The sequence below is a fragment of the Pantherophis guttatus genome, chromosome 2 (genome assembly GCF_059756535.1).
Source record: "Pantherophis guttatus breed Tessera chromosome 2, ASM5975653v1, whole genome shotgun sequence".
Classification (NCBI taxonomy): Eukaryota; Metazoa; Chordata; class Lepidosauria; order Squamata; family Colubridae; genus Pantherophis; species Pantherophis guttatus.
The window spans coordinates 266959503-266985751 of record NC_142064.1 but is presented as its reverse complement, the minus strand read 5'-3'; the positions used below and the strand labels follow the sequence as shown (position 1 = coordinate 266985751).

Genomic DNA, 26249 nt, shown 5'->3' with positions numbered 1-26249 from the left:
TTCGCTCTAATATGATTTAACAATCTTCTGAGCACCTATCTTTACACAAAGAAAGGCTTCAACCTATCCAATAAAATAATCCACTATTATTATTACATATATCAATGGTCACACCACCAGCATTTCAATGTAATCTACTTAGATTCATTGAAAAGGCCAAATGGTCAAATCTCTACATATTTTTTACATACACAATGTATTCATTTCCGTACCATTCGTATAACTATTGTATACACACCCCTAGACACATATATGCATATACATTTAATAGAATCAATAAGTGCTTACGTTCCCCAATAGGTTCCCTCATGCACTCATTCAATCACATTCCACATCTTCCCATCTCTCTCTCCTATTGGTCAAGAGAACCAAACTCTCTTGAGACAATTTTAAAAACCTAGCATTTGTGCACCACCTTTTTAGTTCCCAGTTCACATGCAAACCAACATTCCTTTGGCTATACCACCTTCCACTACTACAGACAAGTGGAAATTTTTCCTTAAACCAGGCAAACATAACACTGGAGCAACACTATATTTTACTTTCTTCAACTCTTCAACCTTCAACCTTTCTTCCAAACAACTTAGTTTAAAATTAACTATCAATAAATCAATAGAGTCTCAATAAATACTCAACTCTCCCCACTTCAGAGGAATCACACCACACTTCTATCAAAAATTAGCTAAACTATTTCCACAAGCTTCAAAGAAATGCAAAGCTTAATCTAAATTCACTAGTCTATACAGACAAACGTACAAGTAACTTCCTAGCTAACCAGACCAAAAGTCATCTTTACCTTCTACCAGTAATTCTTCCCTCAAGGAAACATCCTTTACCTAGACAACACTAAGCTAAAATAACATAGTCAACTATTCCCCAGACTATCCGGTATCTAGTATCTAGAAATCTCCTTCTCAGCATTCAAAATCATTCAAAATACACAGACACAAAAACATAAAAGAGGGTAATAAAAAACTTCAAAAAGCAAAAGAAAATCATCTAATAGAGGTACTCCGGATCTCTACTCCCAAAAACTTTTCAAACTTTCAATGTCACTTCTCTAAAGCAGAACAGGAAATACATCTGCATAGCTGCCAATGCAGTCAGAAACAATGCAGGATCAAATCACCCATTCGCCCCTCCTTTCTCTCAGACAAACTCAACAAAGGAAAAAAAAATGTGTAAAAGGGAAAACAAACCGCACCTTCCCTCCCCCCTTTCTTACTTCTCTTATTCAGAACAAAAAGACGGGGGAAATATAGAGAAGAAAAATACTACTCCTGTCTCTAATTAACATCGCAAATACCTCTACCTAATCCTACTTCTCCATAGGATCTCTCTCATCTCTCACTTGCTCATTCACACACTTGCTATTACAACATAACAACAACTACAACAACAAACTCTTGCCACTCACTATTTCAATATACAAAAGGAAATTTCTCAGGGGTTCAATGCACAGGCATTCACAAATATCAGGATCACTTTACCACCCCCATTTAAGGGCTTACCACATACACTCATATTTATTCTGCAATCAGACCTTTTAGTGTATTCCAACGCACACATGCCTTTTCCCTACCAATTAGTCAGCATAAATACTTCAGGGAGTTTTATTATCATTCTCATTATTATTTTTTCAAGACAATGAGCTCTATTGCCTAAACAACTCTCATTACACACACATACCATTTAACAACATTTGCAAACCTGGAATAAAACCTGGAAAGGTTCCATCCCTTCAGATACCCATTTCAGTTTTACCCTTGACATCTTGTAGCCCATTCCTCAAGCAGTGGAAAACTTCAGGATGCGGTTTTTAATCAAAAACTTGATTTTGGGCCCTAACCACACCTGTCCTCCACAGCTCCAGACTTAAGCCAAGAAGGTCACTTAATTAGCCAGCACACACATATCACCATCTCATCACATTAATCAAAGACAAAATATTCGCATTCAACCTCAGGTAAGAAGAACAATAAACCTTCCTTACTACATTCCTACAGAGTTTTCTGCCTCATCCAAGAACAAGAAAGATCTGTATACCAAGCTCACATCCCAGAAGAGACAATGCATCTCTCCCAAGCAGATTAAGACCTACTTCTAGAACAAATATCACATCCAAACGTATAATACACTTTTTGCTTTCCAATCCACCAACACTAGACTTTTTTCCCACTGGTGTAATCCTCTCCCAATTCCAGGACACTGTCGCCACATTGCAATCGAAGTTTCACAAAACCTTTTCCTCTTCTAGTCTTGGCCTCATCCCTATTCACATAGACCTTTTAAGCTTCTTTCAACAGAGCAGCAATATCAGTAGTAGCTTCTGTATGTCTGGCCATGATTTCGTCACAAATTTCATTTTCATTAAGGACTCATAAGCCGGCGTTTCAGGAGAAAGACCAGTGTGCTTATTCAAATTGTCCTTAATATTTTCCAGAAACACAAACGGTGTTTCTTCCCACAACTGTTCCACCTCAAAAACTTTTGTTTCTTCCTTGAGGTACAGCTGTCTTAACTCCCTCCATTTGTTCCCGATCAGCTAAATTATTATTATTCCAACCAGGATCAACTAATGGAGACTTAACATCTGCAGCAACGGGCTGAACAGCCCCCACTTGGGTTTTTATCAAAAAAAAAACCATAGCTGCCTTTCGAATTTGTGACCTCTCCTCAGGGGAGAACAAATAACCCAATATACACTGTAACTCTGCAAAAGTATACAGATTGGGTCTCAAGAACAAATCCAATGACTCAGACAACTTAATCAGATCCGCTTAGAAAGACGGCATATTTCTTTTATAATCTTCCAGATCAGAAGATGTCAAAGACTCATTCACAAAAGCCGCAATACCATTCAGCATTCCTCTTAAAGGAAACATTCCTTTAGTTTGTGAACATGTAACATGAGGAGAAGTGGATGGATTCTGTTTCACAGTTACTAACAATTCACCCAACTCCTTTTCCAACTGCCTATATTACTGCCCTGCTAAAGTCTCTTCCTTTCGGCTCCCAGCAACAACATCAATTTCACCCACAACTTGGATTATACGAAGGAGTGGGAGGTGGGCATGTAGCATAAGCTAAAGGATCCCAACCTTCCTCTTCTTCTTCCTTCCCATACAAAACTCTAGAACTTCTCGGGGAAGAGGAGTTAAACTACTGAACATGGAACTGAGGTTCAACATATAACAATTGAACTTTCAACTTCTTCTTTCACCAAAACTTTCTTCAAAGCATTGATCCAATATGGGTCTGACTCCCCAAACTTACTCCACCTATAATTAGGCTGTATCAACACAAACGTCAGCCAAACCTCCTTACAATAATTAATCATAGTCACCTTATCTAATACCTTTGTACAAGCTTCCAACCAATCCTCTAACCACTAATGGAGATATGGGGGATGGAGGATATTTCAGTCTCAGCAGCACTTTTCCCTAGTAAAGTCCCCATACTTTCCCCAACCTGTATTACACTAATTATACACACAAATCATACAGGCCACACACACAAACATACACAAATCCAAACCACCAAAAAGAAAACATATACTCACTCCTGGTGCACCGAAATCTTCAGGAACGTTCCTCTCTGTCCAGGCATTCAGGTCTCTGCCTCAAGGTTCATAGAAAAGCAATTCCGGCTGGAAAGGAAATAACCCCATCTCACTGAAATCAGTGTTATGTGCGCACGCAGGGAAATCCCTTCCAGACAGAATGTTTTCAGTCCCTGTTCGGGCGCCAATTGTGGTAGACAGGTAAATCCCATTATCGTTTTAAAGAGACAAAGACCGAAATAATCCTGTAACAGAGTTTATTCTTTGCAAAGGGACTTTCTCTCTAAAGTAGAGAAAGACGGAAATAAAACAATTTACACAAGGTTTTATAGTCTTCAGGACATTCAGAATACACGTCAATAAAGTACCTTGGGAATCAGTTCCAGATCTTAACATAACATCTTATATAACATATGCAGTACATAATTCCACCCTGGAAATTCCCCAATTCCCAACAGAAATACCCCTCAAAAACATCAATTGCGTACTTCCTTTAATTAATAAGGGCAAGTTAACCCAGGAACGTATTTCCTGCAAAACAAACATCTTCTCAAAAACAGGAATTACACATTTCCTTTCTCATGTTCTTAAATGTCAGCTAAATTATATAATCAGGTTATACAAAGTAAAACAAAACCTTAACATGATTTCAAAATGGCGTAACTCAGGTTATGCTTTTACAGGAATAATTCCTATTTTTCTCACAACGTTTTATGTTTGATAGCACCTTGCGCTTTGGTAAAATTATCAGCAATATTGTCTTCCGACATACAATATTCCAACTTAACCATGTTGCTTTGGATACACTGCCGAACATTCAGATACCGAATGTCAGTATACTTAGACTTAGTTTTAACTGCTAAATTTGTTGCCATTTTTATAACAGCTTGGTTGTCCTCATGTATTACAATTGGATAATCCATCTCTAAACCAATATCCATCATTAGTTGTTTGTAATAAATCAGATCAGTACAAACCAGTAACAAACATGAGAATTCTGCCTCCATAGTAGATAGACTAATATGTTTTTGATGAATTGATTTCCAGCCAATCAAACAATTGTCTAACATGATAGCTATACCCGATGTGGACTTTCTGGTGGTCACATCAGTAGCAAAACTGGCATCAGCATATGCACTCAATACTAAATCATTGTTAGGTTCTAGATACAATGCATAATGCATCGTCATTTTCAGATATCTTCATATACGCTTTGCGGCCTGCCAATGCCTATCAGTTGGCTCTGCATTATATCTTGCTAATTGGTTTACTCCAAATGAAATATCAGGTCTCGACCAATTGCTTATATAAGATAGACTACCTATAAGAGACTGGTAGATCTCCTTACTAAATTTAGGACTTTGGATTTCTCCTTGTTGAAAATCCTGTGCCATAGGCGTTTTAGCTGGCTTACATAGTTCCATGCCATAACGTTTCAACATTTGGTTTATTTTGCTAGATTGAGATATTTTATAACCTCTAGCTGTTTGATTGATATCTAGACCCAAATAATGCCTAATATTTCCTAAATTTCTGATCTTAAATTTGGTTTGTAACTGTTTAACAATATCTATGGCTTCCTTGTCAGTTTTAGTTATTATAGCTATATCATCTGTAAACAATAACAAAAATGATACTAACCCATTATTATTTTCTCTTTTAAAGAGACATTTATCCGCTACACCTTCATGAAAACCGATCTTATTTAGCTCTTTAACTATACATTGGTTCCACTCAAACCCTGATTGTCTCAAACCATAAAGGCTTTTATTTAACTTCCAACAATCAGTGTGGTTTTGTGTTTCAACCCCTAAAGGCTTCCTCATATAGATGGTGTGTCTCAATGGAGCATGCAAGTATGCTGTCTCTACATCTATATGGTTAATACTATATTTATACTTAGCCGCCCACACTAGCATCGTTCTTAAAGTACTAACACGTAAACTAGGAGCAAAAACCTCATCAAAATCTTTTTCGGTCTGAGAAAAACCTTGAGCTACAAGGCGAGCTTTATGGGTTACTGTCCCATCTATGCTTTTCTTAATTTTGTAAACCCATCTACAATCTATTAATTTTTCACCAGGTGGCAATTTCACAGTTTTGTAAACACCTAACGTAGTTAAAGAATTAATTTCCTTACTCATTGCCTCCTTCCAAGCATTCTGCTCCTTTTCAGGATAAAGCTTGATATCCTCATAACTTGAAGGTTCTATGTTAACCTGGCAAACTACGGTTGCTTTATATCGATCAGGTGGATGCCTTTCCCTAGTAGATCTCCTAGGTAATACAGGACTTACTGCTGATGGTTCATCTGACTCCTCCCCTAAAACTACCTCCTCTAAACCTACTTCCTGTTCTTCATCCTTGATAGAGGATTCTACATCATCTAAATCCTCAGGAATATCATCAGGAATATGATGATATTGGATACAAAGCAGGCAGAGCAAAGACAGGAGGAACTCCAATTGCAAGTATTAAACTTTAACTCCTGTGTATTGAATACTTCCTTCTTGATTGCTGTGGGAAGAAAGTGAAAGGAAATGACGCCGAGTCTTAATTGGGTGTGGTAGCGAAAGTTAACTTCAAAGTACTCATCTGCGCTGACAGTTTCTGCTGCTAATAAACGAGACTGGTCTCAAAAGAAAGAAGAATTAAATTGGACTGTAAAGAAATTTAAATTTACTGAGGACTGAAATTAATTGGAAATTAACGTCTGGGAGTGGTTGCTGTAAAAGTTTTAATTTGGAACTGAAAATTTGAAAATGGCTTCTAAGCAAATAAAGATTGCTGGGGCTAAAATTACTGTGAGCTCCCCTATTCCATCACCCAAACCGCAATCTTTGACAGCTCCAGCAGAACCACAAGTTTTAACCCTGAAAGCCTTGCAGCAAGCCTTAAATCTGCAAGCCTTCTCTTTAGAAGAAAAATTTACTTCTGTTCTTGATGAAAAAATAAAAGTGGTGACTGATAAAATGGATAAAGTAACTCTAGAAGTGACAGAAATTAAGGATGAGATTCAAGCTCGCAATAAGGCAATTAGAGAAGACATTATTTTGCATTTAAAGGTTTGGCAAGTCATATTGAAGGGTTAGATGAAAAACTAGAGGAAGTTAATCAATCAAATGTGAATTTGGAGTATAAAATGGGAGAAGTTCAGACTCAGATAGAAAAAGCAGACTCAGAGGTGATGATGATGCAATACAGATCGATGGAATTTGCTATAAGAGTAAGAGGCCTGAAAGAAAATAACCCAAGAGAATTTGAGAGAGATCTTTGCAGAAGCCTTTGCACAGATAATTCAAGAAAGAAAGGAGGATCTGGATTGGCAAATGGATAAAATTTATGCGTTAATTCATGGGTGGCCAGGCAGAGAAATTTACCAAGAGATATTGTAATTTACTTTACAACAAGAAGGCTAAGAAATATGATATTGCAGGCTTCCTACAAAAATAAACTTCAAGTGGCAGGGCAAGAAGTTCTAACACTAAAAGAAATTCCTCCCAAAATGTTGAGAGCAAGGAAGGACTATGCTTTTGTGATGGATGAACTCAGAAAATGTCAGATACAGTATAGATGGCAGATTCCAACTGGATTGGTGGTGGATTATTCAGGACAGAGATTTCGTCTTAATACATTATGGAAAGCAAGGGATTTCTACTTTAATGTATTGAAGGCTTCTGGGGTTCCTCTTCCCCAGAAACCAGAAGAAGAAAGGAAATAGAGGAAACAAGAATGGGAGTGAAAGAAATTACCCAGGCTCTGGCAGAAGCTCAAGGAGGGGTTTCGATTGTTGAAGAAGATTTATTACAACTTACGAGCTCTGCCAAAGATGTGGAGTTATTTGGCAAAGTAGAGGAGCCGAGGGATCAAAGGCAGACTCAAGCAGCAAAGAAACACCAAGAGGAATTAAAGGTGCAGCAAGCTCAGATCAAAGCACAAGAAACCACAAAATCAGAGGCAGTGGGAGGAGCTAGGCCGAAGATCAAAGTGAAAGATGACCTTCAGCTGATGCTTGAAAAGCTTCAAAGTGCCAAAAATGGCAAGTAAATTTCTAACTTGGAATGTCAATGGATTAAATTCACTGCAAAAGAGGAGGAAAATATTTCATTATCTGAAGCAGTACAAAAATGATATTATATGCCTACAAGAGACACATATTAGAATGCAAGATCAAAAATATTTAACAAATGCAAGATTGGGGACACATTTTAGAGCATCTGCACCGGAGAAGAAAAATGGTATAGTTATATACCTAAAAAAAGACTTATTTGCTAAATTAATTGAAGCAGATCCACAAGGAAGTTATATTGCAATTGAAAGCTTAATAGAAGGGAAAAAAACATTATTGATTGGATTATATGCACCAAATCAGCAACAAGAAAGTTTTTATAAGACTGTACATGCTAAATTAATACAGTGGAATTATAAAACACATATAATGATGGGAGACTGGAATGGAGTTTTGGATATTAAAAAGGATAAAAAAATATCTCTACAAAATATTCAATCACGTGCTAGATTGCCTAAATCTTTTTTTGATATGATGGAGGATATGGAGTTGAGAGATATTTGGCATGAGAGGAACAGAGAAGAGAAAGATTTTATCTTTTTTTCTGATAGACTTCAGTCATTTTCCAGGATTGATTTTATATTAATTTCTAATGAATTTTTTTCTAGGGTGAAGAAAACGAAAATATGTCCAAGAACATTAACAGATCATAGTCCGGTTTGGATGGAATTAGAATATGAAAAGGCACCCAGGAAGTCCTGGAGGCTGAATGAAAATTTGTTTAGATATGAGGAAAATGTGAAAGAATGTAAACAATTTATGAAAGAATTTCTTGTTATGAATTTGCATAAAGGTACACCTATGGAGACGGTTTGGGATGCAAGTAAGGCATATATGAGAGGTATTTTAATTTATTTGAATAATAAACATAGACGTAAACGGGAAAGGAAACGGAAGGAGTTAGAAGAAGAAATAAAAAATAAAGAGCAAGTATTAATTTTAAACCCAACTGACAAGAAAACAAAAGAAGCAATTAATTTATTGCGAGGACAATTTAATATGTTGATGGCAGATCAGGTAGCAACTAATTTGCAATATGCCAAACATAACTCCTTTTGTAATGCAAATAAACCAGGCAAATGGTTGGCATATTTGCTTAGGAAAAAACAAAAGCTACTATAGAGAAAATAGAATATAAGGATAAAGAGGTGTACCAGCAAAATATGATTTAAAAAGCATTTTCAGAATTCAATACGAAGTTGTATACTAGTGACAAAATTCAAGGTATAGATATAGATAAATATTTACAGCGGGGGAATATCTCTATAATTTCAGAAGAACAAAGAATCAATTGATAGCTGCAGTAAAGATGAATATTTTGCCAAAGTTCTTATTTCTTTTCCAAATGATACCAATACTGAAAAAAGATGGAAATTTGAACGAATGGCAGAAGGGTATTACTAATTTTGTGTGGACAGGAAAGAGACCAAGGATAAAACGGAAAATAATGCAAGATATACGTGAAAGAGGAGGTCTCAAAATGCCTAATTTAAGATTGTATTACGAGGCAGCTGTGCTCTCAGCAATTAGTGATTGGATTAATTTAACAGAAGAGAGAATATTGAATATTGAAGGGTATGATTTGTTTATTTATTTATTTATTAGATTTCTATACCGCCCTACTCCCGAAGGACTCAGGGCGGTGCACAGCCAAACAATAAAAACACATACAATACAAAATTTAAAAAATAGAATAAAATCAAATTAAATAATTTTGGCCCCGACAAATTTAAAACCCCAAACTTTTAAAACCAATTTAAAATTGAATATATAAATACTAAAAAATATTTAAAATTTTAAAAATCTTTTATAAAAGAGGGGGAAAATTAGGCCAGGCCGGCCTGGTGAAATAGTAAGGTCTTTAAGGCGCGGCGGAAGGTGCGCAGATCCGGGATCCTCCGTATCTCTGGGGGGAGCTCGTTCCAGATAGTAGGTGCCCCCACAGAGAAGGCTCTCCCCCTGGGGGCCGCCAGTCGGCATTGTTTGGCTGACGGCACCCGGAGGAGCCCCTCTCTATGGGAGCGTACCGGCCGGTGGGAGGCTATTGGTGGTAGTAGGCGGTCCCGCAAGTACCCGGGTCCTAAGCCATGGAGCGCTTTAAAGGTGGTAACCAAAACCTTGAAGCGCACCCGGAAGACCACCGGGAGCCAGTGCAGCTCGCGCAGGAGAGGTGTTACATGGGAACGCCATGTCGCTCCCATTACCACCCGCGCGGCCACACTCTGCGCCAGTTGGAGCCTCCGGGTGCTCCTCAAGGGGAGCCCCATGTAGAGAGCGTTGCAATAGTCCAGGCGGGAGGTGACAAGGGCATGAGTGACCGTGCGTAAAGAGTCCCGATCCAGAAAGGGACGCAACTGGCGAATCAGGCGAACCTGATGAAAAATCCTCCCGGTCACGGCCGTCAAGTGCTCTTCTAAAGACAGCCGTGAGTCCAGGAGGACGCCCAAGTTGCGAGCCCTCTCCGTGGGGGCCAATGATTCGCCCCCAATAGTCAGTGATGGCGTCAACTGACTATATCGGGACGTCGGAAACCACAGCCACTCAGTCTTGGATGGGTTGAGCCTGAGCCTGTTCCTCCCCATCCAGATCCGTACGGCCTCCAGGCACCGGGACATCACTTCAAGGGCATCGTTGGGGTGATCCGGGGTGGAGATGTACAGCTGGGTGTCGTCAGCGTACTGATGGTACTCCACCCCGAAACCACGGATGATCTCGCCCAGCGGCTTCACATAAATGTTGAACAGGAGAGGCGAGAGGACCGACCCTTGCGGCACCCCACATATGAGGGGCCTCGGGGTCGACCTCTGTCCCCCTGTCAACACAGACTGCGACCGGTCAGAGAGAAAGGAGGAGAACCACCGCAACACAGTGCCTCCCACCCCCAACTCTTCCAACCGGTGCAGCATGATACCATGGTCGATGGTATCAAAAGCCGCTGAGAGATCTAACAGGACCAGGACAGAGGAGCACCCCCTGTCCCGAGCCCTCCAGAGATCATCAACCAACGCGACCAATGCCGTTTCCGTGCTGTACCCGGGCCTGAAGCCCGACTGGAACGGATCCAGATACGTCGTTTCATCCAGGTGCTGGGGGAGCTGTTATATGGATGGCATGCATATTTACTATATGATAAAAAGATGGATAAGAATTTTAAAAGTCATGTATTAAGAAATGCATTATTCCGTGTATGGAAAAAGTATCAATATAAATTAAATAATAAATTACCTGTTTGGACAATACCTAGACATATGATAGAAAATATAAGTGTGGAGCAGAAACAAGATGTGATTACTTATAAAGACCTTCTTATTTTGGAAAGAGGTATATTGCAATTGAAATCTTTAGAAGTATTAAAGGAAGAAAGGAAAATTCAAACCTGGTTTCAGTATGGGCAGTTGTATACTAGGTGGAAAGAAGATCAGAAAATTGGCATTTTGCAAAATGAAGAAAACCTAATAAAACAAATCAGGGATCAAAGTCCAATGCATATTAAAAGGTTGTATAATGCATTGATAGAAATAGATTCAGAAACTGAGTTAGTGAAGGATTGTATGATAAAATGGGCACAAAACTTTGGGGAATCAATAACCATGGATGTATGGGAGAAAATATGGGTTAGAAATGTGAAGTTTACTCAAGCCCAAAATCTAAGGGAAAATTTCTACAAAATGTTTTATAGATGGCATTTAGATCCCCAAAAGTTAGCCTGTATGTACCCGAGTTTACAATCTACATGTTGGAGATGTAAACGTCATGATGCAATGTATTTTCATGTATGGTGGACATGTAAGAAAATTAAGGCATTTTGGATTAAGATATGGTGGATTATACAAAATATTCTTAAAAGGAAGATAAAATTTACTCCACAGTTGTTTTTATTGGGTATAATCGAAGGATGTACAGTTATAGAGACTAATCTGATTTTGAATTTAAGTCTGTAGGCAGACTTTTGGTGGCGCAATATTGGAAGAAGGAAGAAATACCTACTATTGAAGAATGGACATTAAAAGTAGCTAATTTGACAGAGATGGCTAAAATCTCTGCATATTTGAAGGACCGTTCGAATGAAAGATATGTACTGGAATGGAGAAGATGGATTGACTATATACAAAACAAATACGGGACTAAAAAGTTGCAAATAGCTTATGAATGAAATATTTAGATGATTTTTCTTTTTACTTTGACATTTTAGTACCTATGGCGGAGTTAAAGAGTAAGGGGAAGTTAAGAGCTTATAGTTAGTTTGCTTATGTTAGATTATGTTTGTTAAATGCAATACCCTGTATTTTGCTCTGGGAAGTCGGAGGGGGGGGAGGGAGAGGGGAAGGGGGGAAAGGTGGGGAATTTGTTTGTAAAACATTTTAAAACTTTTTAATAAAAAAAAACATTTAGGGCTCAGCATGTAGCTAATCTTCAGAATCTTAAGTAGCTTCACATTTCACTCTTTTATTTGTTTCTGTTGCAAAGATAGGTTGCTGGGAGTCTAAAACAACTTGATAGCATATAATCAGTGACAACATCTTGCAAACGCCTTAGGCAGAGACGGGACAAGCGTGTTTTTTCGCCTCCTGTCAGGAGATGGGGGTCACTTCTGCGTCTACAAAGCCGTCAATACAGTAGCTGCATCTGTGGTTGATCCTTAAAGGAGTTAAAACCATCAAGTACTGTATTGCTAGAAAGGAATGAGGAAGAAGAGAAGCACAGAGGAACTTCCTGTACCGGATCCCTCATGGGTGGAAGGTGGCTTGCAGAGCGGCTTTTGTGCTCTTCCAAAAGTTGAAGCATCAGCTGGAAGGTGAGTTGAGGGCAAGTTGGAGGAGAGGCCAGAAGCAAGTTGGGCTATTTGGTTTGGATGCTGCCAACCGATGCACATTTATGATGGTCACAACATCCCACCATCATGATCCCCTTTTATGACCTTCCCAACTTGTTTCTCATAGGCAAAGTTAGTGAGGATGGCAAGAAATTGCAAGTGACAGTCATGTGAAATTGCCTTTAACAACCCACAGTGGTTTGCTTACCAACTCCAGAGGAACAGAAGTAAGTTGGCAGTTAATGTGACATCATGCTTTATGATCGGGCTGCTTAGTGACATAGATCCCAGTCCCAAATGTGAGGACTCCTTGAAAGGGGATGTCACCAGAGGAATTGTGGACAGGAGGACAGTATTTTCTTATTTGGAGCTGAGGACTTCCATCGGTGTAACTGGTGTTTTAAATTCTGCAGAGGCTTTAGGCATCATTTCATCAGTTAAAGCCCCCACATCTCTAAATTTAGCTCAGAAGGTTTAATTGTAACCATTTTGGGACATTTTTCAGGCTGAAAACATGGATTTTTCACATATATACATTTGTAGGTGTAAATGTAATTCTCTCTGCAGTTGGATAATCTATCCCCAGTGCTTCTAGATATTCAATCATGTTAAAAACAAAGTACACCCTCTTTGAGTTGTATGATTTTATGTATCAGGACATACTAAAAATCATCTGGTCTGTACGCTCTTAAAAATAGGTGAATACAACTTCAGACGAACAACAACACATGACATATTACATCACGTCATCATCAAAGGTGGGTTTGCTAATGGTTCATGCACACACACCACTTAAAATTAGAGATCAGACATAGAAGACCCAGGCCTTCGCAGATGATATGGCCTTTATCTTGGAAGACCCTTTAAAATCAGGCATATCCTTACTGGAAAAAATTGAGGAATTTGGGGCTGTAGCAGGTCTGTTAATTAATAAAAAGAAGATGAATATTTTAACTAAGAATATCTCAGAGAAAGGCAAGCAGGATCTAGAGGAAGCAAAGGACTTAGAGTAGTTAGTAAAGTCAAGTACCTGGGAATTTGGTTAACATGTAGATGCTCGAGCATCCAGGAGGATAATTATACTAAAATACTAACTCAGGTAAGGAAAGATCTTGATAAGTGGGGTAAAATTCAATTATCACTCTTGGGAAGGGTAGCAACAATAAAATCTTATGTTCTACCAACATTTAATTTTCTTTTTCAAACAGCTCCAGCGAATCTATCAAATAAATTTTTTACAGATCTAAACCAGTTAGTAACCAAATTTGTATGGCAAGGGAAAAAACCCCGTATTAAAAAGAAAATGATGCAGGAGACAAAAGAAAGAGGGGGTCTTGGTTTACCATGCTGGGAGAATTATTATTTAGCCGCCTTACTAGTTTGGGTTAAAGAATGGATTATTTTAAGGAACAAGCGTCTTCTTAGGATAGAAGGCCACGACTTGCAACAAGGTTGGCATGCGGCACTCCGGCAGGACAATGCCCCCCAAAGTAAATGGTTCACTCGGCACTATATAAGGAATATTTTAATTCGGAGTTGGGAGAAGTTTAGTAAAATATATTATACCAAAGTACCTTGTTGGATATCACCTCTAGAAGTTTGACCTATCCTATACTATTTAATTGTTTTCTGTATGACCAAAAACAGTCTCTTGCATTCTTGTGGAGGAATTTTTGCCCACTGTTCTTTACAACATTGTTTCAGTTCATTGAGGTTTGTGGGCATTTGTTTATGCCTAGCTCTCTAGAGGTCCCACCACAGCATTTCAATTGGGGTGAAGTCTGAACTTTGCTATTGCAAACCTTGATTCTTTTCTTTTTCAGCCATCCTGCTGTAGATTTGCTGTTGAGCTTGGGATCATTGGCATGGAAACAAAAGAGATGGGATTTCTTCTTTGCTCTACCAGCATAAGACTATCGTAAAGTTAGCGCTGATAGAGCAAAGAAGACATCTGATCTCTTGTTTCAATGACAATCCTTTCCTCCCCAGCCAGGGTAAACCACAAAAATAACTTCTTAGATCTCTTTGCCAGCATAAAACTAGTGCTGGTGTAGCTAAGAAGAAATCATAGTAGTTTATGCTGATTGAAAAGAAAAGGATTGCAACGGAACCAAAATAGGCCTGATTTCTTCTTAGCCGCACTAGCACTAGCTTTACATTAGTGTTGTGCTGGTAGAGCAAAGAAGAATTCTCATCTCTTTTGCTTCCATGGCAATCCTTTCCTCCTCAGCCAGGGTAAATCACTAATGCTGGCTGGAGTGAAAGGATTCCCATGGAAAGAAAAGAGTTTATCTTTCTTCTTCTTGCTTATGCCACGTGGCCCAGCTGACTTCCTGAGCTCGTCAGAAATTTAGTAAGTGAATGGTGATGGGGGAGTGGGGTTGGGGAGGAATGCATAGTATATTGCAAAGCAGGCCAACATACTGGGGTCTGGGGATTGTGAGGACTGACTGGGCAAGATGGAAGGGAAATAGGTGGGTGGGTATGCTGCAGCATCTCTGCAATGAAGGAGTCAAGGACTCCCGGTGTGGGAGGCACTGCAAAAATTCAACTTTGGAGCGGATTCGTATTTAGCATTTGGGGGAGTGTTGTAACTTCAAGCAGTCGTTGAATGGCCTGTCGTACCTAAAGGATTACCTGTACTTCTTTTTTTCACATCTTCTGCAACCCTTTCATAAACTATAAAACTTACACTTTCTTTTGAATCTTACAGACAAAGAGGATGCCAACATATGCACACTGGACAACTGAGAATAACAAGCAACACTGAAAAGCAAAGCAAATTGAAGCAGAAATAAAAAATATTTTCAATTTGCTTCAGAAAACCACAGAATTTGTCTACTTCATCAGCAGATAAGAGACAGAAAAGAGAAAATCATGAAGAGATTTGCAGCTGGAAAAAGTAGATTATATAGAATTTAAGAATACATTACTCGAAAAGGTCGAAGGAGATCATTTTTCCGTTCAGAAAAAGAGGGAAATATCTGGAAGCCAGTGGGGAAGAAAATATCAATTGGATAGTCACATATGGCAGCCAGTAATGCAGGCACCAACAAAATAAGGAATCACACTTATTTTTGACCTCCTCAAGAATGTCAGTGATGGAAAAGCTTCATAGATTTGCCTATTGTGGGAAAAGTAAAGAGTTCAAATCACAAGAGGATCCACACTGAACAAAAGCCATATAAATACTCTGAATGTGGCAAAACTTTAGTCAGAATAGCTCCCTTGCAATTCATAGAAAGATCCTCATAGTAGAGATGCCCTGCAACTGCTCCCAATGTGGTAAATGCTTTTGCAAGCATGGCAACTTTGTTCAGTTGGACTCACACCAGGGAGAAACCATATGAGTGTCCAGACTGTAGGAAAAGTTTCACAGCAAATTCCCACCTGGTGATACACCAGAGGACTCACACAGAAGAGAAACCCTTTGAATGTCTTAAAAAATTTTTTCAATGTCCTGAAAAACCTTTTCAATGTCCACATTGTGGGAAAAGTTTCAGTCTCAATTCCAGCCTGGAGAACCACCAGAGGACTCACACAGGAAAGAAACCTTTCGAGTGTCAAGATTGTGGGAAACATTTCCATTACCGTTGTCACCTGGTAAACCACCAGAGGATTCACACAGGGGACAAACCTTTTGAATGTCCTGATTGTGGGAAAAACTTCAGTCTCAATTCCAGTCTGCTGAAACACCAAAAGATTCACACAGGAGACAAACCACACAAGTGTCCAGATTGTGGGAAACGTTTCAGTTACCGTTCTAACCTGGTGAACCACCAGAGGACTCATACAGGAGAGAAACCATATGAGTGTCCAGATTGTGGGAAAAATTTCAGTTACCGTTCTGACCTGGTGAGCCACCAGAGGACTCACACAGGAGAGAAACCCTTTGAATGTCCTGAGTGTGGGAAAAGTTTCAGTCAAAATTCCAGCCTGGTGAGCCACCAGAGGATTCACACAGGAGAGAAACCCTTTGAATGTCCTGATTGTGGGAAAAACTTCACTCTCAATTCCAACCTGCTGATACACCAGAGGACTCACACAGGAGAGAAACCATATGAGTGTCCAGATTGTGGGAAAAATTTCAGTCACCATTTTAACCTGGTGAGCCACCAGAGGATTCACACAGGAGAAAAACCCTTTGAATGTCCTGAGTGTGGGAAAAGTTTCAGACAGAATTCCCACCTGGTGAAACACCAGAGGACTCACACTGGAGAAAAACCCTTTGAATGTCCTGATTATGGGAGAAGTTTCAGACAGAATTCCCACCTCATTATCCACCAGAGGACTCACACCAGGGAGAAACCATATGAGTGTCCAGATTGTGGGAAACGTTTCAGAGCAAATTCCCACCTGGTGATACACCAGAGGACTCACACAGGAGAGAAACCCTTTGAATGTCCTGAGTGTGGGAAAAGTTTCAGTCATAAATCCAACCTAGTGAACCACCAGAGGACTCACACAGGGGAGAAACCCTTTGAATGTCCTGATTGTGGGAAAGGTTTCAGTGAGAATTCCAGCCTGGTGAAACACCAGAGGACTCACACAGGGGAGAAACCCTTTGAATGTCCTGATTGTGGGAAAGGTTTCAGTGACAATTCCAGCCTGGTGAAACACCAGAGGACTCACACAGGAGAGAAACCCTTTGAATGTCCTGATTGTGGGAAAGGTTTCAGTGACAATTCCTCTCTGGTGAAACACCAAAAGACTCACACAGGAGAGAAACCCTTTGAATGTTCTGATTGTGGGAAAAGTTTCAGTCGGAATTCCAGCCTGGTGAACCACCAGAGGAATCACACAGGGGAGAAACCCTTTGAATGTCCTGATTGTGGGAAAAACTTCAGTCTCAATTCCTCTCTGGTGAAACACCAAAAGACTCACACAGGAGACAAACCACACAAGTGTGCAGATTGTGGGAAAAGTTTCAGTTACCATTCTGATCTGGTGATCCACCAGAGGACTCACACAGGAGGAAACCATATGAGTGTCCAGACCAGCAGAGTCAAACAATTTGATTGAGGGCCACATCAGGATTGTGGTTGATCTTGTGGGTGGGCGTGGTGGGGTGATGTCACATGACGAGCTCGACATCTCTTGTGTCATGGGGCACCTGTGGTGGCCCAGGCAGGTCTGGGGGGATCCATTGTCTCCAGCAGAGGAAGGTGAGACAATGTTAAGCGCCAAAAATCTTGTTCTCCTCATCCCTCTCAGGCCACGCAAAGGACCCCTTGGCAGTAGTGCAGGCTGCCCAGAGTCCTAGGAGCATAAGCGCCCAGCCTGGCCCTCAAGCTCCCGTTGCACTGGGACCCCACAGCCCAGCCCTGCTTCCCCCAGTGGGTGCCCGGCTGTGCTTACCTCCTCCTCAAGGCTGCTGCTATGCTCGCTGTCCTTGGGCACGTTGCTCATGGTGTATGCAGGAGGGCTGTGGGAATGCAGTGGCCATAGTACGTGTATAGACCAGTTTAACTGGTTGGACACTTGTATGGAGCTTAGCATCGAAATAATCAAACTATGAAAAGCGGGTTCATATGGATACTCTCTGAAGGGCCCTATTCATTCTCTCTTTGTTCTTAACATAGGCTGTGCCTGCAAAGGCAGAGACATCTCCTATCTCCTTGTAAAAACATTCCTGAGAATCAGATAAAGGAGATGGGCCTCTCGCCTGGTAGTAACTGGTACCAAACAGCCAGAGTTAAGTTTCGCTTTTGCATCTTTACTATCGCTTTCCTATCTCTTGTATGTAATATGAGATGTGTAGCCATAATAACGCCTTCTGATGACGCTGTATTTGGATAACTAATAAAAGAGATTGTAGCCTTTTGTTTGCTGCTCTCTCATCCCGAGAAAACGCTTGTCCTGTGTTTTCCTAAACTGAACCTCTCATGAGAAGCCCGCCAGAATGAATGCTACATCTGGTGACCCCAACGTGATAACCCTGCTTGTGGCTATATGTCTCTTGGTAATTTCATACTCATTCGGCTGGAAGAAGCCTCTGCAAACCAGGGCCGGTCGTCTGCGGACGAAGCACCCTCCCATAAATCGTGAGTATGGGGGCAGAATTGCCAAGTACCCCGACATGATAGCCCTTGAGGCTATACGTCTCTTGGAACCCCTGTTCTCACCGCCTGGAAGAGGCTGTGCACCACGATTTAGCCTGAAACACGGCGACAATCTTTCGTGAGTATAGGGGAGAGGTCTTTCCAAGCAGCAGACGCAGTATCTGAGGAGCTTGGTGAGATATCCAAGACTAATATTATTGTTTTTAAAAAGATAACGGGAAAGTTCTGCCCGTGATAAAAAAGAATTTGATCTACCTTCTAAAATACTTTTGGCAATAAAAGGGCTCTTTAAAAGTGAATATGTGGAAGCAGATGGGAACATGCCTCCACAAACCTCCCCAGCCCTGGAAAAAATTTTTTGCACTCTGGAGATTAGTTATAGAGTGTTTAATGATACATTAGAAAAAAAAGACCCACGCAGACGCACGGCATGAAATTAAACATCAGCTCATTCTGAAGGAGTCAGTTACACCCCCACTAAGCAGAATTTAAAGAAACAGTTAGACAAAAAAAGGGGGATGGAATACAAAAAGAAATTGCTGAAATGCTTTCTGTGTGTCTGCCGGCTGCAATTTTGCAAGCTTCTTCTGAATGTGCTTAACAAGCCTTCAGAGAAATGCTTGTCTCTGGCAAGCGTCAACAAAAGCTCCGGCTTTTAAAGTTACCCAAAGTTAAATTTGCAACAATTACTGGGTACTATTAATTGGGACTGCTCATATTTTTCTTTACCTATGCATTTACTTAGCCCATTATTTGAGTTATTGACTAAAAGAAAAAAGCCAGGAGATTTAATTCTGTTTTAGAACAGCAAAAGGTACATTGCTTTATTTGTCTCATTACCATCTAAAAATGTTTTACCCTTTATTTAAGCTATTGCTGAAATCATAACCTTGGGGCTTACGCCAGACTGTCGAAGAAATGGAACTGATCTAATAAATATTATTCTTTCTATCTCAAAATCTGACTTTTACTTTTATCTTCAGAATAATTCATCTCTTCAGTGTGCTCTAACTGACTGTGTAAGCTGTATTTCATATCATTTGCCTAAAGATCCTAGGTTTACTTGCTTAATGATTTTCTCCAGAGGAGCCATTGCTTACAAGGATACTCATGACGACATCTGGAAAGAATCTTACACTAATTGTCTGCGACTATCTTAGCTTTCACACTTTTTCTCAACAAGCTTTTAATCTGATCTATGACTCTCAGTATGTTTGACAGGCTGAAACAACTTGATTTCTGTTTAAAATATTTTGTTGATGTGCATCTATAATGATAGTGTGTGGAATTGATATGCTTGGCTGGCCAGCAAAAATTGACTGGGTTTGAACTTGAAACTGTGGAAAACCGGGCAATGGTTATGGGCCCATATCACTTTTTGTGATTATGACTGTTGCCTGAATTTTTTGGGAATAAACTAGTTCATTGAAATAATTTGAATGACTGATTCACATGAAGGATGTATTATACAAAAGGTCTGATTGCAGTACAGATGTGAATGGGTGTGTATTGGATTGCATGAAATGTAATTTTGTGTATAAGCACTTTTTTTTTCTTTTCTCTCCCTGCCCTCCGAGGAGAAGGGAGGCTTGGTCTGTTTTAAAAAATTTTTCCTTTCCCTCACCCCCTCCCTTTTTTCCCTGGGAGATGAGAGGCACGAAAGGGGGGGGGCTACTTTGTACTTTTAACCATTTTTTTTTCTCTCAGAGAACCAGCCAGAGAAAGGCGGGAGTGAAAGGGTGATATCTGATACCTGCCTTTGCAGAGCACTGAACGGCTCAGAATGCAATTTTGATTTTTTTCCTTCTGAACATTTTTGACGTTTTAAATACTTTCATACCCAATTCTATTTCAGAGCATTGACTCAAAATACTCCTTAATGTTTTTATGTCTACGTGCATTTTGCATACTTAACAGATGGCATGTTTGTTCTTTGTTTGTCTGTTGTTTGTTTGTTTATTTGTTTGTTTCTTTGTCAGCAGCAAAAACTGCTGCCATTTTTAGGAATTATCACAGAGATGAGTTAGAAATTACAATATGTAGACAGAGAGATAAAATACTTGGGACATTTAATTAATGAAAGAAAATAACACCTGAAGAGTTGAGGAAATTTTTTAGGATTGACTGGATATTGTAGGCTGTGAATAGATAATTGTGCTATTTTGAATAAAGACTGGTATGCAAAGAACCCAGTGTTACAGGGAATGTAAGAAGGAGTTAGTGAAGGAAAGCAGAAAGTTGATTGGAAGGTTATAGATGTTATGGGTAGCGGAGACAGAGATTGGAAGAGGGAAATGACAAAGCTGCAACTGCGCTCATGGTTATATCTTCCATCACACCATGGGACAGTCATGCCTATTTTCATCAAAATAAAAAGCATTAGCGAAACAATTTGGTCTCACGGCAGCTGAAGCGACTGCCATCATACAACAATGTCCTACCTGTAGTCAACAAGCTCATTCTATCCCTATGGGTAAAACCCTAGAGGTCTTAAAACTTGTGAAATCTGGCAAATGGATGTAACTCAATACCCATCCTTTGCCCCATGGAAATATTTGCATGTTTCCGTGGATACTTATTCAGGACTAATTAATGGCATTCCCAAAAAGGGGGGAAGCAACCAAACATGTAATAAATCATTGTATTCGGATTTCTGCATCGATGGGACGCCCAATTGAACTTAAAACTGACAATGGACCTGCGTATACCAGTACTGCCTTTGCAGATTTTTATAAGAAGTGGTCCATCACACACAAATTTGGCTTATAAAATTGAAAGAGGAAAAATGCCTCGGTCTCCCAGCCATGCAAAACAAACTCAATCTTTGTTTATATACTTTGAGCTTTTTTAACCTGACTGGACTGCCTCCCACATCGGCTGCGACCCGTCATTTTTCTGCTTATCCATCAGCTACCCTAAAACCGAAGGTCTATTTCCACCAACTACCTGATCCTGCATGGAGAGGACCTGCTGACCTTATTACCTGGGGCCATGGATATGCTGCTGTCCAGGACAATGATCGCATCATTTGGATCCCCAAAAGACACGTAAGACCATTTCATTTACAACAAAAAGAAGGAGAAACCCCTGGTGCTGAGATTTAAGAGAAAAAACATCTTGCTGAGTCCTCCCGGCAACAGACTCTTAACGCAAGGTGGTGACCATCAGCTTTGCAGAACTACATCGGAAGTTGGTCCCCTGCGCACAGCGAATATTCATCAGGAGGAAACTACCTTCACATTGTACATATACATTTTAACACTTTCTTACACATACTAATGTTAGTAGAATTGTTTTTCTGATTTTGCTAGTAATTTTGTTTCACACGTATAAGTGACTATGATTTGTTTATGGCCTTGGACATTGTTAGCTTTGGGACTCTCAAGTGACCATGTAAGAACGCTCCCGCCACAAATGCATTGTCTATACACAAGGTCCTTACTTTCTACCTAAGTCTACTCCACCACCTAAGTTTCCCATATTGACATTTCCAGCTAAGGGGGGAGTGAATAAGAACAATAGGCCTCTGTAACAATTGCATAGAGGAGATTATATATCATGGATTCTGGAATTAAGTCACGATCTTGCATCTATTGCCCCTACATCTCATGATCCTTCATGTCAGCAGCCTCTACATTCAATCATGATGGGATAGTAATAAAAGACATTCAAATAGCTGCTAATTGGATAAACTCCACTACTCCTATTTCCTAAACCACACCCACCACTGACACCAGGTGGCTCATTAAAAACTCAGATATCCAGAGACATCTTGCCCAATCTCGGGTGGCAATGAACTATCGGGATCTTCATTTATTAAATAACTGGACAGTACATATGTTCAACGAGACTATCAAGGTGCTGAAGCTGATGAATAAAGAACTGGCTGAAATCAGAGAGGTAGTCCTACAAAACCGATATGCCTTAGCTAAAGGAGGCGATTGTGCCCTTATACATTCACATTGTTGTACCTATGTATCTGATTATCAGTATAACATCACTCACACCATAGAACATATGGAAAACTTGATCAAAAAACAATCCCTTATCATCCAATGGATCTGGCGCCATTGACATCTGGGCTGCTCTTTGGTCATGGCTCCCGGATGGTTCTTGGTTGAAATTAATTATGCCAATTATTGTATCTATAATTGTACTGCTTGTTTTGCTTTGTTGCTGTATCCAATGTCTCCCCTCCCTTCTGCAAATGTGCAAAGGTTTTATTCCCTCCAATAGGAAGGACGTCCTGAAAAGTGAAACCAAAGCCCTTCTGGAACTGGAGGAACAAATCAGGTGTGGTCAGAGAAGGTGCTCGGGACTTGCAAGATAGGGCTTCCAGGATAACTCAGAGGTTACAAACTCCTGACATGTGGTTTTCTTGGGTGCCTGAAACCGGATGGATTTACTATTTGTATGAGCGATTTGTGGAAATGTATAACTGGAATACAACTCAGAAACATGATGGCCTACCTCGCTTGACATCTCCTGGCCACTTTTCCACTAACTTTGTTCACCGTAATAAAAGGATGGGTGAGCTAAAAACATTTGCAGAAACCAGATGGATGAAGAACATATTGTCTACTGTACTCATGATTATTGCTTTGCTTATTTCTGTATGTTGTAGTATTCAATATATTCCTGCTTTGTTTGCTATGATGATAGGCATGTTTCCCAGGCATAAAGAGAACATCATAATAACAACACAGCTGAGCCCTGTTGCAAAAAAACAAAAACAGAGGAAATGTGGGAATGCAGTGGCCATAGTACATGTATAGACCAGTTTAACTGGTTGGACACTTGTATGGAGCTTAGCATCGAAATAATCAAACTATGAAAAGCGGGTTCATATGGATACTCTCTGAAGGGCCCTATTCATTCTCTCTTTGTTCTTAACATAGGCTGTGCCTGCAAAGGCAGAGACATCTCCTATCTCCTTGTAAAAACATTCCTGAGAATCAGATAAAGGAGATGGGCCTCTCGCCTGGTAGTAACTGGTACCAAACAGCCAGAGTTAAGTTTCGCTTTTGCATCTTTACTATCGCTTTCCTATCTCTTGTATGTAATATGAGATGTGTAGCCATAATAACGCCTTCTGATGACGCTGTATTTGGATAACTAATAAAAGAGATTGTAGCCTTTTGTTTGCTGCTCTCTCATCCCGAGAAAACGCTTGTCCTGTGTTTTCCTAAACTGAACCTCTCATGAGAAGCCCGCCAGAATGAATGCTACAGAGGGCAAAGTGTGTGTGTGTGTCAGAGGGAGGGCCACTTCTTCTCCATGCGAGGAGCCCCAACTTTGTAACTAAAGCATCCTCAGCAATAGGATGGGAGACTACCAGGAGAGTCAGGAGGAGGGGACAAGGGGATAGTGAAAGGGCAGAAGGGCAGCTGGTGGCCAAGTGCTAAGGTAGGATTTTCCTCCGAATCTGATTCCCTCTTATTATAATCCTTCCTTCCTTCCTTCCTTCCTTCCTTCCTTCCTTCCTTCCTTCCTTCCTTCCTTCCTTCCTTCCTTCCTTCCTTCCTTCCTTCCTCCCTCCCTCCCTCCCTCCCTCCCTCCCTCCCTTCCTTTTGTGGCCAAAGACTGAAAACAAACCAGGCTCAGTTTATCCGGTGCTTGCATCTAGTGGGAGAGTCCACAGACAACAGCAAAACTTGTCAAAATGTTGGTTGTGATAGTTGATCAGAACTCCTCTGTTTTTTATGTACTGTAAGGTCCCAAAATGTACTTGAATCACCAGAATGCCAAAAAGAGAGACTCAAGACGAGGCTTGCAAAAAGAAGCAGATTTTATTTATGGCCAAAAACAAAATACTGGGTGGGACTATATCCAGAACATACAGATACAATGCATGTGAGGAGATAGCCACACCTTGGGGAAGGTAAGGCGTCCTTTTTTATACCCTCAGAGACATCAGCTTAGTACCCAATTCTGGCCTCCTAGTTCAGGTTTGTGTATTCCTTGTTGCCCTGCAAAGGAATAGAAGTTTCCCAATTAGCGTTATCTCTTCCTTGAGCATTCCTTTGTTCTCTCAATTGGCCATTTGGCCTCCTGGTTCTGCATCATCCAAGGAATAAATTGATCTGTATAATCAAAGGTGTAAGTTAGAGCTGAAGTGTAAAATTATCCCTCGGATGATGTCTGCAGTTCCAACTGAGATACGTACCATGCTCTTAGATGGCATAAGAAAAACAGGAAGAAGATTGATATGGGTTCAGATCAAATGGCAGGAACATATGTTTGACAAATACCAGATACCTTACAGAGGCCTAATAACAGCATATGTTTGTTACAGGAGATACAAATATAAAGGCATATAATATATGTGATACAAATACAAAGGCATATTTGTGTTACAGATATAAAGGTACAATATATGTGTGTTGTACAAATACAAAAGGCCATATGTGTATTACAGGAACCTAATGGTTACAGAACAACAAGTTCCTACTAATTCTCGTATACCAGTATATCCAGTGGTGGGATTCAAGTAATTTAACAACCGGTTCTCTGCCCTAATGATTTCTTCCAACAACCAGTTTGCCAAACTGCTCAGAAAGTTAACAACCGGTTCTCCTGAAGTGGTGCGAACTGGCTGAATCCCACCACTGAGTATATCATATTCTAGTATTATTTATTATATCCTTATAACTGTTTCCCTTCAGTACAACAGCCTTAGCGTTTAGGAACAGAGATAAATTAGTTGCTTTTCTATTAATACATAATCCTTAAAAGGGCTGTCCTGTAGGGAGCCTCCCATGGTCTAATTCAGACTGGAAACATAACAAGGGAAAATATTCTCCCCACTCGGCTTTGTCCTGTTTTCCCCACTGGAAATGGCTGTTTGCAACACACAAGGAGGGGATACTTTCCTGCGAGCTCACAATTCAAGAATACCAATGTTAACTTGGATTGCTAATAAAGTTGCCACTCACTCCTCCCTCCCTCCCTTCCCGCTTTCCTTTCCTTTCTTTTTTTAAGCTGCCAAGAGGCTCCCAACAAAGGCTTCCCATATTGACCCCTCCCCCATCATTGCTTCAGCATGGTTTTTAGCTCACATCTCCCAGACTCGTGCACGTATATGTTTGTGTGTGTGTGTGTGTGTGTGTGTGTGTGTGTGTGTGTGTGTGTGTGTGTGTGCCCCTTGCAGCCCAGCCAGTGCTGTGATATTGGAGAGGAAAAGATCGGGAAAGGCTGGGGGTTGAGAGAAAGAAACAAGCATTGCAAAAAAACAGCTTTTGTTAGCTTTCAGCCTACCATGAGCTTGTAGGCTGCAAGTGAGTGAGTGCAAGTGAGTGAGACACCTCCACCTGCCCCACCCCCCTCCACACACATAAACACACACTCACCAGTGGTGGGTTCCTCCCGGTTCAGTCCGGTTCTCCCGAGCTGGTAGCGGTGACGATATGACGTCACCGAACCGGTTCTACCCCCCCGCGCCCCCCCACTCCCATGCCTTCCCACCCCCCGCTCCCCCCCACTCCCGCGTTATTCTTCCCTTTTATTTCACTCCACCCCCAATCTATTGCTGTCTCCTGAGTCCCAGCTGATGGCTAGAGAGAAAAAAACTGTTTAAACTGTTGCCGCGGGGCTTCAAAGGGCCGCCCTACAGCTGATCAGTGGTAAAAGAAAACAAATGAGTAGACCGGTGCCTGCAAAAATAAATGGGTAGACCGGTGCCTGCAAAAATACATGAGTAGATCAATGCCTGCAAAAAATAAATGGGTAGATCAGTACAGCTCT

At 40.5% G+C, this 26249-nt stretch overlaps 1 protein-coding gene and 1 long non-coding RNA gene across 4 annotated transcripts in view; one reads left to right on the top strand and one right to left on the bottom strand.

Annotated features, from left to right (window-relative positions):
• Window positions 1–23673, top strand: part of LOC117657522 (uncharacterized) — a 29535-nt gene extending 5862 nt beyond the window's left edge. The window contains exons 1-3 of one of the 3 annotated variants that reach the window (XM_087884328.1): window positions 12333–12426; window positions 13143–13202; window positions 15158–23673. In XM_087884328.1, coding sequence (XP_087740454.1) covers window positions 15748–17466 — 1719 coding nt within the window. In that variant the 5' untranslated portion in view covers window positions 12333–12426; window positions 13143–13202; window positions 15158–15747 and the 3' untranslated portion in view covers window positions 17467–23673. Of the gene's footprint in view, window positions 1–12306; window positions 12427–13142; window positions 13203–15157 lie in introns of those variants that run through there. The other 2 variants (XM_087884326.1, XM_087884327.1) reach the window with 2 other exon arrangements.
• A 603-nt stretch (window positions 23674–24276) lies between these two features.
• Window positions 24277–25950, bottom strand: LOC148115798 (uncharacterized). Its single transcript, XR_015731793.1, has 2 exons — window positions 25856–25950; window positions 24277–24475 (listed from the first exon to the last, which is right to left on the bottom strand). It is a non-coding gene; the product is annotated as an uncharacterized LOC148115798 (long non-coding RNA).
• Window positions 25951–26249: the final 299 nt, after the last annotated feature.